The 15327-nt window shown below is 31.2% G+C and overlaps 1 protein-coding gene across 1 annotated transcript; it reads right to left on the reverse strand.

Moving 5' to 3' along the window:
- Window positions 1–13207: 13207 nt before the first annotated feature.
- Window positions 13208–14071, reverse strand: LOC128553649 (uncharacterized protein K02A2.6-like). Its single transcript, XM_053534823.1, has one exon. It carries the CDS (start codon window positions 14069–14071, stop codon window positions 13208–13210), a length of 864 nt encoding a protein of 287 aa, XP_053390798.1.
- Window positions 14072–15327: the final 1256 nt, after the last annotated feature.

Genomic DNA, 15327 nt, shown 5'->3' on the forward strand with positions numbered 1-15327 from the left:
AATATAACACGTGTGGATAGTGACATCAATAACATCAGTAACGAGTTAGATATTTTCAATGACAATCCGTTAGTATATGTGTATGAGAAAAAAATCAAAATTTATCTAACAGAAAAGACTATGTTTGACATTAATCCTTATAACGGCGATCCATTATGGAATGATGTAGGATTTCTTCTTTTGCCAGGTAGTTATGTCAAATTCTATATATTGGAGGAATATATAAATTATAAAGAAAGTAAACTTTTGAATTAAAACATTATTTAAAGTTTTAATTAATTACTGTGTTTTTATTTAACTGGAATAATTAATATAATGGGAATATTCAATAATATAAACGAAAAAGTAAATAAAATAGAAAGACAATTAATAAAACCTCCATTGTTTTTAACATCTGCAACAGAAGACGTTGCTGGATTATTTCAATGGAAAGTTGATAATGCTAGTCCTGGTTTTGTTTAAAATGGTAATAATGTAAGAATTAAACAAAATTGCATTTTAATTATTCTTGTTGATGCAATAAAATTAGATAAAGGAGGAGCTAAATTACAACTAAAAAATAAAGAAAATGTAATTCTTCAAAGGAACCATGTAAAAATCACAGAAAAAATGAATCTATTTCTGTTAATTATGCAAATGAATTTAAAATGCATGATGTAATTTATATTGATTCTTTAAACGTTATGAATATTCAGTTAACTATTTATGGTTCTTTAATTTAAGAGTAAGCTAATGTATCAATACCATTATCAAGAATATATCTTTTATCATCATAACATGATAAAGATGTTTTATTTATAACATAACTGGAAAGATTGTGTTTATCAGAACGAATAACTTTAAAGGTGTGATTACTTTGGGTTGAATTAAACAAAGTATCTTTGTAATTTTTATGAACTATTGTTTTCTTAACAACATGTTTTTTAATTCCTTTACATTTTTTAACATTAACTTCGTTTTCTAATAAACATGAATACATTTTACTACGTAATCCAACAAATTCAACGACTGGAATACCGGCAGCTTCATCTTTAAATTTTCCAATTACTTTTTTATTATTGTCGAAATAAAATTTTGAGTTGTTATCGTAATCACTATTATCAAATAAATCTTTGTCCTTATAAAAATCCTCATATGCATCTTTGGTTTTTATTTCATAAAATAATGAATCAGTGTCAGTGAATAAAAGCTTTGCTGAGTTTTCATACTTTTCCTTAATGTAATTATAATGAAAACCATACATTAAATATTTTGATAAATCTAGAATGCACATTCCAACATAACAAGGTCTGTTTAATAACAAGCTTTCTTTTATTCTATGAATACCAAATAAATTCTTGTTAAACATCGTTGAACTAACAAATGAAGGTTTGGCAATATATTTTAATAAAAGGTTTTCATCATGAGTTAATTTAATATTAACCCTCTTGCGTAAATTCTCCATCGTCGTACCGAATACAGAGTTGTTCATTAACTTAAAAAAGTCCTTTTCAAATGAATTGTTTTGCTTTAGATCTTTTTTGAGTATTAAAATCAATATACATTTTTAACCAAGGACTTTCGTCAAAAGTTAATATTTTAAGTATTTTTGTTACTTTTAACCCTAATTGTGTATATAGTTCAAGATTTTTATAATGAACAACATAATTTTGTTTTTTTCATTAAAGTTGGAACTAATTTTTTTACATTACTTTTTCCTATTTCAAATTCTGTTTTAATATTTTTACTATAATCAGAAAGCCATTCGTCTGGTATTTTAATTTTTTCAGGAGCCAAAGGATAATCGTTGTGGGTTTTATGTAATTCTTTTGGATATTCAAGATCACATTCAACTATAAAGTTAGTTTTACCTTTTGCAGTTAATTTCTTGAATTGTTTTTCGGATATAAATTTGAAGTTTCCAGAGGGCAAAGGTCGACACATGGCCCAACCATAAAGATTATTGGCGTCGAGGTACATAATGTATTTAGATTCTAATTCAGGATCATAATCTTTCATATATTTATTGTTTGCTTTACTGTATCTGTTTGAAATATAACTTATTCCTCCTCTCAGTCCCTTTTCAATAAAAAGATACATATCAATATCAGTTATTAAATCTAACTGAATTCCAGTCATTTTTAACATTGCATCCCAAGCTAAACCAGGACTACTAAAATAATGGCAAGGATCTAATTTGTAGTACTCTAAACACAACCTTCTAAAATTTTCGAATACATCAGCTAAAAGTAATACGTCAGTTTTTAAATATAGATCATGATATTCTCCCATTGTTTTAATTTTAAATTTATTCCAAACATTTTTAGCATGTTCATATTCTTCATTAGATATGTGTGTTTCAATTAAAATTGAATAAAACTCTTCTTTAGGAGGTAATTTTGTTTCTTTGAATTTTTTAAATGAATCCATGTAATCATATGGATAAACACCTTTTGTTTTTAATAAATTAATGTTTTCGCAATTAAATTCTTGAGATAAATATTCAAATTCTGGAATATTTTTTACTAAGTTATCCAATGATTGAGACATAAATTGGAATGAATCAATAAAGACCAAGTCGGAAATCATAAATGCCATATATCTTTCCATATTGTTAGGAATAACATTAATTTCTTTTTTAAATTTTCCTATTTGTTGCATAATAAAATGACCGTCATAACCTCTTAAATTATGAAAAATAACAGGAATTTTGTGTGTTAGTCTAAAATTAATATTACATTCTGAGTGAGCACTTCCTCTGAATTTTCCTGTTATATGACAATGGTCACGTACTTTGATTGAATCTTCTATATATTCTTTTTCACAAATGTGACAAGATTTCTGCTTTTTAAATTCAATTTCGTCTTTTTTAGACATTCTTAGTTCTTTGTTAAAGTGCTCTTTAAATATTTCTTTACAATATTCCTCTTCCTCAAGCAGTTTTTCAATAAATTTATAAACTGCATTAGGACCTCTGTAAACTTGTGTTGGTTTAGTATAACTGTTGTCATAACAACAAACAACTTTATAGCCGTAACCACAATCTATATGATTTTGATATGGTTCAGTAAATGAAGATTCAGGTGACGGTAAAGCAGTTAAAACTTTCTTAGTTATTGATTCAAAATCAGCATAAATTACAAAAGGTACTGCTAAACCTTTATGATAATTTTTAAATTGTACTTTACTTCCCTCTTTGGCATTTTTTACGCCTTGGGTACCATTAATAGCTAAACAATTTGGTATGTGTTCATTTAATATTCTTTCTTGAGTAAAATGTTGTAAGCAACTTTTTCAGAAATATTTTCTATGTTGGTCTTTGGTTTTGTTAGTCATTAATCTATTAAAGTTTTTTATCCAAACATAATGATGGACCGGGGTCCCTGGTGATTTACAGTCGCCATTTATCTTATCTTTATTAATGAATAACATATCACAGTGTTCTTCGTATTGATATTTTGATATGTACAATGGATAAATTCCCGTAGGTTCTTCATAACCAAATATATTAATGATATTTCATTTAAAACTTCTATTTTAGGTATTTGATTTAATGTTACAGGAAATTTATTTCCAGTATAATCAAGATCGTTTATATGTTTTTTATATTTTGAAATTTTTTGAGGGTCTTTTTCAACAGGAAATTTGTAAGCTAAATGGCACCATTTAAAACATTCATTATCATCATTCTTTATATTTATTAATCCTTTCATTGGATGTTGTAATTTCTTTGGTAATTCTAAATAACTTGAAGCAGCCAGTGGACTATACTTATATCTATTTATATAATGAGCATCAACTGACTCTATTCTCCAGCCACTTCCTTCTGAAATCCAATTACCAATTCTATTTATTATTTCATCAAAGGCTTGACGTAAAATGTTTTTTATTTCGTTTGTATTAATAATTTCTAAAGCCTTTGATTGAAAATAAGCTGATTTATATATTGTATCTGTTGCACTCATTTTTACAAAAGTTATTTTTAAAACAACGTTTATTTTTATACCTTTTAAAGTTTTAAGTTCAGATTTAAGTATATCAAATGAGTCGTTTATAGTTAAATATAATTGAATTTTTGGATCTTGTCTATATGTAATTTTAATTTCAAATTTCTTATAATATTGATTTTTTGATCTCTCAATTTCCATCTATATATTATATTTAGAAAAAAAATCACTAAGGAAAAAAGATTAAAAAAAAAATAAAATAAATAAAGTTTAAGAAGAAATTAAAAATATTTAAATTTATATCTTTTTCCGCTGGTTTTTGATATTCCACTTTTAACTTGGTTTTTTCCTTTGCAGCACATTGTTATTAACCCAGAATTAATATCGAGGTCTTTGGATGCTGCATAAGTGCTTTTATATGGTTTTTTTTTTCATTAGTATCACAATCGGTTGCAATAACTTTTTTAGGATTGTTTCGAATATTATTTGGTCTGGGACAATCACATAATCTTACATTACTTTCCTCTTCTGCTAAAGGCACTACCGGAGGTACTGACATTAAACAACCACAGTCCCATTCAAATAAATTCTTTTCTAATAAATAAGGATCTATAACATTTTGTAATTTATCAATGACATGATTTTTATATTCATCGCTAACTATTTGATCAAGTTTTGATTTAATAACGTTTCTTCTTTTGAGTACTTTTTTATATGAATTATTGTCTGGATTTATTATTTCTCCTAAAATACTAGATAATTTTGGCATAATCATTCTATCTACCTTTCTATTAACCATCTATATAATATACTTATAGAAAAAAATCTCTAAAAAACGCACATAAAATTTAATACAGCTCTTCGTCTTTTTTACTTTTATATCCGTTAAGTTTAAATTCCTACATATGCATTTCAAGAGGCATTGAATAGTTTTTTTTCTTTCTGCATTTCTAACAGTATTGTAAAAATATCCTGAATAACTTTATTTGGATCTTCTTTATTTACTTTTCCAATCCGTGCTTTCGTTTTTAGTTGTTTTATTTTCTGGTGATGCAATTTTAAAATAGCTTTTTTGTCTTCAACTTTTAGTCTATTAATAAATATAGTAATTATTGATGGAACAGCGCCAGCAACTGCTACAAATATAGGAATAACTTGAACAAGTGCTAATGCAGCCAAGCAACCAAAAATACCTGCTGTAATCTGTAATCCTGTATTTACTCTTCCACAAAACTTATAACTTTTTCTGTAAGCAGCAGCTAGTTTAGTTAAGTGGATAATTAATTGATCTATTGTTTCTATTCCATTATGAGAGATTAGATTTTTATCACTCATTTATATAATATATTTTCAATTTAAATTTCTTCCAATTCACTAAATGGTAGCCAGCTATTAAATGTAACCTTTCCATTTCACTAAAGCTTGTTTTTTTCTTATAGTCTCGTCTAATAACTTTTTCGATTCTAAAAACTTCTTGTGTAGTAGGTAAAAGTTCTTGTTCATAAAACGAACCTTGAATTATTTCATCATTTAAATCTTTTATAGTGTATGTTCTGGGATTTGTACTATTAATTCCATGAATTATAAATATCTCCTCTGTCCAGTTTGGTGTATATCCTTTTTCAAAATGTCTTTTCAGTTTGCTTAAGCGAACTCGATCACCAATTTTAAATTTTGGTTTACTTTTTGGTATCTTTAAATCACCATATAAATTAAAGTAAACAGTACCTTTATTTAAGTTTTTACTGGTTTCGGTTGGTGTCATTTTTATACTAGAATGTTTTGTTTTGTTATATTTATCAACCATTTCCTGTAAATTATCTAAATAAGTATAAGTATTATTTGCTGTAAAATATTTCCACATTATTCTTTTTAAACTTCTATTAAATCTTTCAATAACTACAGCTTTTCCTTCATTAAATGTATGGTACATGTTAATCTTATATTTATTCAAAAATGATTCAAACTTTTTATTATAAAATTCTTTTCCTTCATCTATCCATAAATTTGTTGGTGTTCTACCTTCTGAAACTATTTTATTAAATGCTTCAGTAACAGATTCTCCAGTTTTATTCTTTAATGGAATAACCCAAGCATATTTACTGAATATATCAATAACGGTTAACAAGTACTTTACTCCTTTATTATATTTTGAAAAGCTTGCATATCAACTAAATCAGCAGCCAAGTATCATCAATATCATTAACAATCACCCGTCGTTTCCTAAATTTTCTTTTAATTGGTTTGTGTAATTCTTCTGCTAATTCATCACTCCAGCGGTAGCTTGGTGCAGTGAATTCGGGGGTATACTCTACCCCCTTTTCCCGTTTTTTGACTTTCGTTTTTGTCGCAACCCAAGTTTGTATTTCGTTTTAATTATAGGTTTCACAACTAAATGTTTTGCCATCTTTTCCCCAAATGTTTTTGATTTAGTGTTATTTAAGTCGGAAAGCATTTGCTTATCGCATTTGTTTTTACTTATTCCTGAACTATAACAATAATCATGGTCCCTACATACTGTATCCAATTCATTTATGGGTTGTATATTTTATTCTGTAAACTCATTATATTATATGTATTTAAATTTAATAGAACACTTATATTAAATCAGCTGTAAAACGTAAAGATTTAATAGAACACTTATATTAAATCAGCTGTAAAACATAAAGTGATCACAGGGAAGTTTAAACGGGATTGTACTACAAAGTAAACATATCGGCTATATAAATGAAAGTAAATACCAATAAAACGACACTGGTGTCGTTTTACATTGAGCTAAAGTAGAAAATTATAAAAAAAGGTGCAAAAGCCCCGTCTACTACACATTACTTTTAACCCCGACATCGGGTAATAGCAATTATGTGCGTGCCCGATGCCGGGGTGAACATTCGGCCGTTCTTAAGCCACCTCACCTGTTGGTTTACCTGAAGTGAAGCATTGGTTCCTCTTAAGCCGTTCCACCTGTTGGCTCGCAGCAGGATCGTCTTTAACCCCATTGTTTGTTGTCTCTCGAAACCTTCGAAATTAGAGACAAGAACGAGGTAAGACAAACCCGGTGGCTATTACAGATTATAGGAAGATATCTATTATGCGCACAACCTTCAATTTGTAATAGTCACAGCTGCTGGCATTTAGCGGGTGGAACAGACCCAATACCGAACCTCTGAATCAATCAAGCTGCCATTAAACAGACAAAGCGGGAGTCATACTAAGCCTTCCTGAACGTAGCATGTAACACTCGCAACCTACTTAAACGTATTGAAATTTTTCCTTATATGTTTAACACTGCACTTGTGCAATCCAATAAGGTAGTAAAGTGTAATATAACACCACCATGCGTCATTAATCAATAAGGACAAAACTATTATAAATGTTTTTCAGTGTATGAATATTTCTTCCGGGTTTTTTTAATTGTGTAAGTTAACCTTGGTCCTTTCAGCCTTACGTCTATCAAATCAAATGTTTTCATTTGGTTAAACTGAAGGTTTTCATTTGGTTTAACCAAAGATTTTCAGGGTACAAGTGTACCGAGTTAGTATTATAAGACAAAAACTTAGTTTCTACTAAAGTTTAGGGTAATGTTAAAGTGCACTTATAGAATAGGGATAAGAGGTCAAGTGAGGTCAAAAACGCTAAAATCGGTAAGTCTATAACTACTCTCTTGTAAAAGTCCTGCACTTTCGAACAATTGATATCAAAATGCACGAGAAAAACGATCATAATTACAGATAAATTGAATGGGCGAATTGAAAGAAGTAAGGTTCATTCTAAAGTTTGAAATCTCAAGGAATTTTAATCGAACTTCAACTTCATACGTTAACTTCGCAAGAGACGTTGAAGGGGAAGGCGAAGGTTGAAATTTCAAACTCTCTATTATGAACCGTAAATTGAACGTCTCACAATTGTGCATAAATTAACAACTTCTTTACCAATAAACTCGGTCCAATACATGTTTAAATGCATTGTCGCGTACTGTTCCAAACATCAAATATTCACAAGAAATTATTCCCCTTTAAAATAGAATTCCATTTGTAAAGAAATAAAAACAATCAATTTTCAAAATTTCTAGAAAAGATGATCAATCTTATTATTCGAAATTTCAGTTCTCATAGATTGTTGCAAATGCATCAAAACGAAGATGTGCAACATTTCTTTGAAAATGGTTAGATTTTAAAGGCTCTGAACTGTCCAGAAGTGAGGCCCCTTATAGTGGTCCCTTTTCGGGAATTCAAGCATCTATCATTGAATTGACACTGGAATTTTAGAATAATGTACTTATTTAATAAGCTGTGCAATTTTCATGCAAAACAACTATTTCTTTCTAGGATTTTATGATGTTCCAATTTCAAGACGTCAAATATGCATCGAATCCTTAATCAATAATCCTATATACTGTATACATCATACAGGGCTAGGTTTGTACTGATATAGTTTTAAATAACAATTCAAAATAGGAAGAACCTATGTCATAAGACAAACTATTCGTTTTTCAATATTAAGTACAAAGCAAATGTTTCAATATGTGAATTTGTTAGCTCTTATACGTACTTTGTGATCAACTGCCAAACGTAATAGCTAATGTCGTTCTAAAGACATAAACACAGAAAATAACAACTGCACCTAAATGAAGCAGGAGAACCATTATTTTTAAAGACTTTGGTCTAGTGGCAAAACGTTTGGTTTAACCATATTTTTATTTCCAAATAAATACATTTTAAAAAATAAGTTACATACATGAATTTTGGATTGAACTGGAAGCCAGTAGGCTTATTGAAGCAAAACGTTTGACTTTCAATACAGAGGCCTGGGGTTCGAATTCCGGTCCAGGCATTGAACATTTCTGAGATGCTTATGGGTGTCTCCCACCTAATAAAGAGGGCTTCGCGTGCATCGGTTGTCTACATCGGGATTGTAAAGAAACAGGCTCTCTGTCCACAAAGCGCTGGGCTAACTTAGTCGTACAATTTCTCTCTCCTTGTTCTGGATGCTAAGTTTCGCTCTGTCTCTCTGGTCAGATCGCATTGTAACTGCGCTGACAGAGGATAAAATGGAGTCCTTGATTGGCTGCAGATGTTTGTGTAAATTTGTAAATACATATAAAGCACGTATTGTCAAGAAAAGGGTGCTATATATATAAAGTATAATAAAGAATAATATGATATATTTTCGTCTGTTAGTAAACCTGGTTAGAAAATGTTTTCATTTGACTCAGTTCGATTCGTATGAATTTATTTGTTTAAAATTCCTTTTTCTTTAAGTTTGGTAGTTGATAAGACCACGTGCTTGTTTATGTTTTCAGTTTCGGTACATAATATTCTGGGTCATTGTGTCATGTGTGGAAATATATTTCTTGAGACAAGTTCTCAGGGAGACTACTTTCTTCACAATGATAGTGGAAAACTGTCCAGGAATGGGGTTAAACCCAAAATCAACATAAACAGCATATTGTCTTTGATCTCATTTAAATCTTTTGAGATTATTCTCTTGTCATCGATTGCTGTTTCAAGTTGTTCATTTACATCTCGCAAAAGCTTTGTTTTATTGTAGTTTTCAACGTTTGCTGCAGTCAATCTTTCTTGGGTTTCATCAAGCATTTTTGTCAACTTTCCAATTTCGAGGATTGCCGTAGCCAGGTTTGATTTAACTTCATTTAATTCCTTTTTCAATCTTTCAATTTCCGTGTTTGCATTTTCTAACATTGTTTTTGCTGTTAACTGTTAAATGAGTGTAACGTAGATCAGACAAAATTTTGGAAGTCTATTGGAAAAAATGGTATCGGTCATTGTAAGAAAAGGAATATACCGTTAGAAGTTAAATTAAGTGACGGGTCCATATCTGCTTGTTTGTCAGATGTTTTGTTAAAATGGAAAAATGACTTTAGTTCTTTGTATAACAAAACAAAATCTGTCAATGTATCTCAAGAACCTAATGTATGGAATGATTCTGAAAATGATAATTCCATTTTAAATAAACATTTTTCAATATACGAAGTTAAAAAGGCTATAACCGACGCAAAACGTGGTAAGGCCTGTGGTGTTGACGGTATTCCTAGCGAAGTGTTACAAAATGATATATCTATCGTATTTTTGCATTGTTTGTTCAATATTTGTTTTTCTACTGGAACCCTCCCCTCCATTTGGGGTAAATGTATAATTAATCCTATACCGAAATCGTCTTCGACAGATCCAAGAGATCCTTTGTCTTACAGAGGGATTTCGCTGGCCTCTGCTATGTATAAAGTTTATTGTAATGTTTTAAATAGCAGATTAAATTCTTGGGTTGAAAGGTATGGTAAAGTTGCAGATGAACAAAATGGTTTTAGGAAAAAGCGCAGTACCACAGACCATCTGTCTTCTTTAACTAGCATAACTGAAACAAGAAAAACATTGAAAAAATCAACATTTTGTGCTTTGATTGATTTTCGAAAAGCTTATGACCTGATTAATAGGGAAAAACTTTGGAATAGGCTCATTGATATGGGTGTCTCTGGCTATATACTAGTATCCCTTTACTCGTCTGTGACATCATGTGTAAGACTAAATTCGTTTAAAACTGATTGGTTTGAGGTCCATTTTGGTTTAAGACAAGGCTGTGTCCTGTCCCCTCTCCTTTTTAATCTGTACATCAATGACTTAACACTATTTTTAAAATCACTTAACATTGGCTGAATAAACGAATTGCACTCTGGGCAAATGTCAAATCACATAGCTGTAAAAACTGGTTTTATTATGTTAAGAAATATTTGCGAGATAATAGCTTATCTGAGTTTTGTAACATAGAATCCCCTATGTATAAACGTTTATTGACTGATCGCTTAACCAAATGTACTATGGATAAGTTTATTGTAGACTGGTCCGCATCTGTTAACAGTACAATAGGCCCGTCTGGCCGAGGTCATAACAAACTCAGAACTTATCGAATATTTAAACAACATTTCGAAACAGAACTATATTGTAAATTGATTTTGCCTGCAAGACATAGGTCTGCATTTAGTAAATTTAGATGTGGAGTGGCTCCATTAAGAATAGAAACCGGAAGGTTTGAAAACATCAGGCTAGAAGACCGTAAATGCCCTTTCTGTGATTCATTAGAAAACGAGAGTCATGTTCTACTAGACTGTGAAATGTACAGTGACCTCAGAGAAATACTTTTCGAGAAGGCATTGTCTTGTGAAAGTAATTTTATAAATATTTGTGAAAATGACCAAATGAAAATTTTATTTACTCATCCATCTTTCGTGCGAGTTTGTGCCAAAACCTGTTTTTATATACTTCAAAGACGGTATTTTAACTTGTGTAAATAATGCCTCACATTTTTTTATAGATAACCAATGTGCTTCTTTTTATTCTATAATTAGTTCACTCTCGATCTGATTGAGGCTGATAACTGATCTTTTAAATCATTTCTTAAATGCGCGTTAGTGCCCTTTTTCATCATTCAGTTTTTTTTCCAAACTTCCAGTTTTAATTAGCTTTTAATTTTGAAATTAGCAATTGTTCCTCGGATTTAGCATGTAAATACTATTATTTGTCTCTGTGATTGTGTTTCTAGATTAAGTATAGTGTGATAAGTCTCTTATAATTCTTTTACAGAATGGCTGTGTGCAGTTGTGCATGACTATTGAAAATGATAATTTTATGTTCTGTACATAGATGAGACTATAATAAAGATATATATATTCTAATTTTAAACATATACATAATATTTTAGACTATAATTTAAAAAAAAAGAAGGGGAAACATATCCTTGCACACTCTTTATCTTTTCGGTAAGGATGGTCATCTGACTTTATCTTATTAGTTTCAATATAATTCTAAAGTAAAATTTTAAACCTTTTGACATAATGAAAATCAGAAACAAATGTCTTTGTGTTTTCGTTTTTCGGCAAAGGCCGATTCTGATTTTACCAGTTTTATTAAACTTGTATTAAATCTTATCAATTTTAACCAAATTTTAAACAAGCTAGGCCAGCATTTGTAGATAGATGTTAGGGACCTATTGTGGCATAAACAACATACAGAGCAGGGTAAAAGGTATTAGAAAGAAGTCACCATAGGAAATTCCAGTAGTGAGGACGTACAGTAAACAAGAAGACGACGACAGGCAACCGAAAACAGGCAACATTTTAGCTAAGAATTATACCGCGAAATTTAGGAAACACAGGAAACGCGTGTAGAGCTTTTATTACTCAATAGATTTGCTTCAAACTTTCAACATCGATAAAGGATAGATATAGCTAGAATATCAAGGCATTTTCATTAAGATGCAAACATTAAACTAAACAAAATTACATAAAAACGGCCGATTTTCAGTAAAATTACCGGTAAAATTTCATACAGCACGATCGCAAATAGCTATTATGTCTTAAAAGAAAATAAATTGAAATCAATGCGTACATTAGAAAAGGCAAAAAGCAGAATAGAAAAATTTTTAATAATTAAAAACTACCATCAATTTAAAAACATACAGTACAGCGAAATCGTTAACCATAATGCAATAGTAAAGTACATGGAGTAACATATTTATCGATATGACATATAGGCGTGGCGTGAAATCTAAAAATAAACCTGTGTATGAAAATATATCGGATGTAAATAAATTGTTGTTATAAAGGTGTTTTTAAAGTTTTAATATAATTAAGGTTTTAAAGTTATTAAATAATGTAGTAGTGCACAGACTTAGTTCATGGGCACTGGCAGTCTTTTCCTTGCGTGGCTTATGTGTAAGTCAGGAAGGTAACCGCGGGGCTGTAGCCCTCCACAGACGGTAGGTTTTTGTTGTACAACACTAATAATCTCAAAGATCAGGCGCGTAGCTACCTATACGCCAGTACGCCCGCGAATCCACAGAATTTTGCCATTTTTTTATTTTTTATTTCTTTTTTTACATCTTTATCCTAGATCTAGACTGGATGTGTTCCAAATCGTAATTAGTGTACTATATATGAAAAAAGGGGCCTTAATTCAAAGCCCGGGTGTAACACATTTGTCTGAGGATTATAAGAGAAATCCACTCGGTTATCATAAGACTTTATTCTTGGAGAAGCAAAAGTAAAACTAACTATCTACATGATAAAAATACATATATATAACAGAGAGTATTAAAATGGTTATAACTGACTCCGCCTCTTGGGTGTGTCTATAACTGTTATTGCTATACACTACATCCTCCCTTGATTTAAATTGTTACTCACAGCACAAAATATATGAACTGATAACATAATTGATTTAATTATATACACTCTAACTTCTAATCTATTTAATTTCCGTCCAGTCACAAATCTAATTTGTACCACCCTGAAAGTTATTTTTATCAATGTAACTTTTCACTTGACTCACATTTCTTTGGTAAATGACTCCACTCTCACTAATTAAATTTACAGCTGTACCAGTTTGTTTTACAAACTTATAGATTGCTTTCCCCCAAAGTGGTGACATTTTGTTGTTTTCCTCATGCCTGCGAATGAGAACTTTCTCCCCCACTTTGATTTTTTTGTAACCCTTTGACTTATCCTTATTTGCCCAATTTTGAATTCTATCTTTCTGAAGCCTATCTTGCGTAATCAGTTTCTTGTTAACATGAACTTTTTCCAACTGTGGAATTTTAGTTTTGATTTCTCTGTTGAACATCAAAAATGCTGGTGAGAAATTGGTTGTGCAATGTGGAGTTGCTCTAAAATGCAACAAGAATGTGTTTAATGCATCCCTCCAATTTCTGTTTTCTGAAATGGCCGTATGAATACACTTCTTTAATGACTTGTTGAAATTTTCTACCAATCTATTTGACCTTGGAAAATAGGGTGTGGACCTACAATGCTTGATTCCATGTTCATAGAGGAAAGATTTGAACTCATCACTGCACAAGTTAGGTGCGTTATCTGTCCGGATGGAATTTGGATAACCAAACATAGAAAACCATTTACTTAACTGATTGATTATTGACCTGCTTGTAGTAGATTTCATTATTGCTACAAGAGGGTACCTGGTGTAATAGTCAATCACGACTAATAATGACTCTTGACCATATGGGCCTGTGAAATCCATTTCTAGGTATTTAAAAGGACCAGTAGGTAATTTTGTCATGATAACTGGAGGCTCTTGGGGTGAAGGTGATACCAGTTGACAAGCATGACATGACTTTATCATTTCTTCAACCTGTTTGTCTAGATTTGGAAACCAAACTTTTTCTCTGATTAGCCTTTTTGTTTTGAGAAGAATGGGCTGATTGCAACACACGTGACTGTAATTTCTCTGGAATGCAGAGTTTATTTCCCTTCAAGATAAGGGAACCTTTAACTGATAAATCCTGTCTGACCTGAAAATAGGGTTTTAATTGGTTGTCAGATTTCACCAAATTATTTCTCAGCAAACAAATGCGAACTTGTTTCAAGACTGGATCATTTTCAGAACTTTGCCGAAGTTCATCTAAGGTCACAGCTATACAACTATTTACAACAAAGTGTACATAGTTTTCTGTCTGGGTGCAGATTGCATCATCTTTTCTTTGACTGGTTTTCGACTCAAAATATCCGCCCTGTTAAGGTAACCTGGCAAATATTCGATCTTGAAAGAGTACGGCTGTACTTTAAGAACTAAATTCAATATTCTGGGAGTTGATTCATGTTTTCTGGTGAAAATTCTTTCAAGAGCTTTACAATCTGAAAGTACTGTAAAGTTGATTCCCCACACATATACATGAAACCTGAGAATCATGTACTAAGTGACCGCTAACGTTTCACGCTCAGATTGAGAATACCGGCGTTCTACTTCGGACAGCACCCGACTTGCGTAGGCTACAGGTTTGAAAGTACCATCCCTTTGTTTCTGCTCAAGGACCCCGCCAACACCAATAGGGGATCCATCGACTACAAGTCTTGTTTCGGCTTCAGGGTTATAATAGGACATAACCTTTGCACTAATAAGACATTGTTTGAGTTTGTCAAAACTCTTTTGTTGGTCAGCCCCCCAGACCCAAGGTTGTTTCTTTCTTGTGAGTTTACGTAAGGGCTCAGACAAGGTAGCATAATCCGGGACAAATTTGGAACAAAATGTGACCAGCCCCAAAAAAGACTTGACCTCGATGACATTTGTGGGCGGTTCAGCATCTCTGATAGCCCTGACTTTTGCGTCATCAATCTTGATGCCATCTTTAGACAGAATATGGCCCATGAATTTCAGTTCGGACTTACTGAATTCACATTTTTCCTTATTCAATGTCAGATTCTTGTCACGCAACTTTTGCAAAACTGCTGAAAGAGCTTTATTGTGTTTGTCAACCGAGTCTGCAAAAATAATGACGTCATCAACAATATTTTTGCAGTTCGGGATATCCAGTAATAATTGTTGAATAATTCTCTGATGTGTTTCAGGGACCATGGATATACCGAAATTAAGCACTTTGT

The sequence above is a fragment of the Mercenaria mercenaria genome, unplaced genomic scaffold (genome assembly GCF_021730395.1).
Source record: "Mercenaria mercenaria strain notata unplaced genomic scaffold, MADL_Memer_1 contig_4145, whole genome shotgun sequence".
In the NCBI taxonomy this organism is placed as follows: Eukaryota; Metazoa; Mollusca; class Bivalvia; order Venerida; family Veneridae; genus Mercenaria; species Mercenaria mercenaria.

What these genes read in the sequence shown, in the direction of transcription:
- LOC128553649 (XM_053534823.1), bottom strand. Translation starts at nt 14,071, where the DNA reads ATGATAAAGTCATGTCATGCTTGTCAACTGGTATCACCTTCACCCCAA.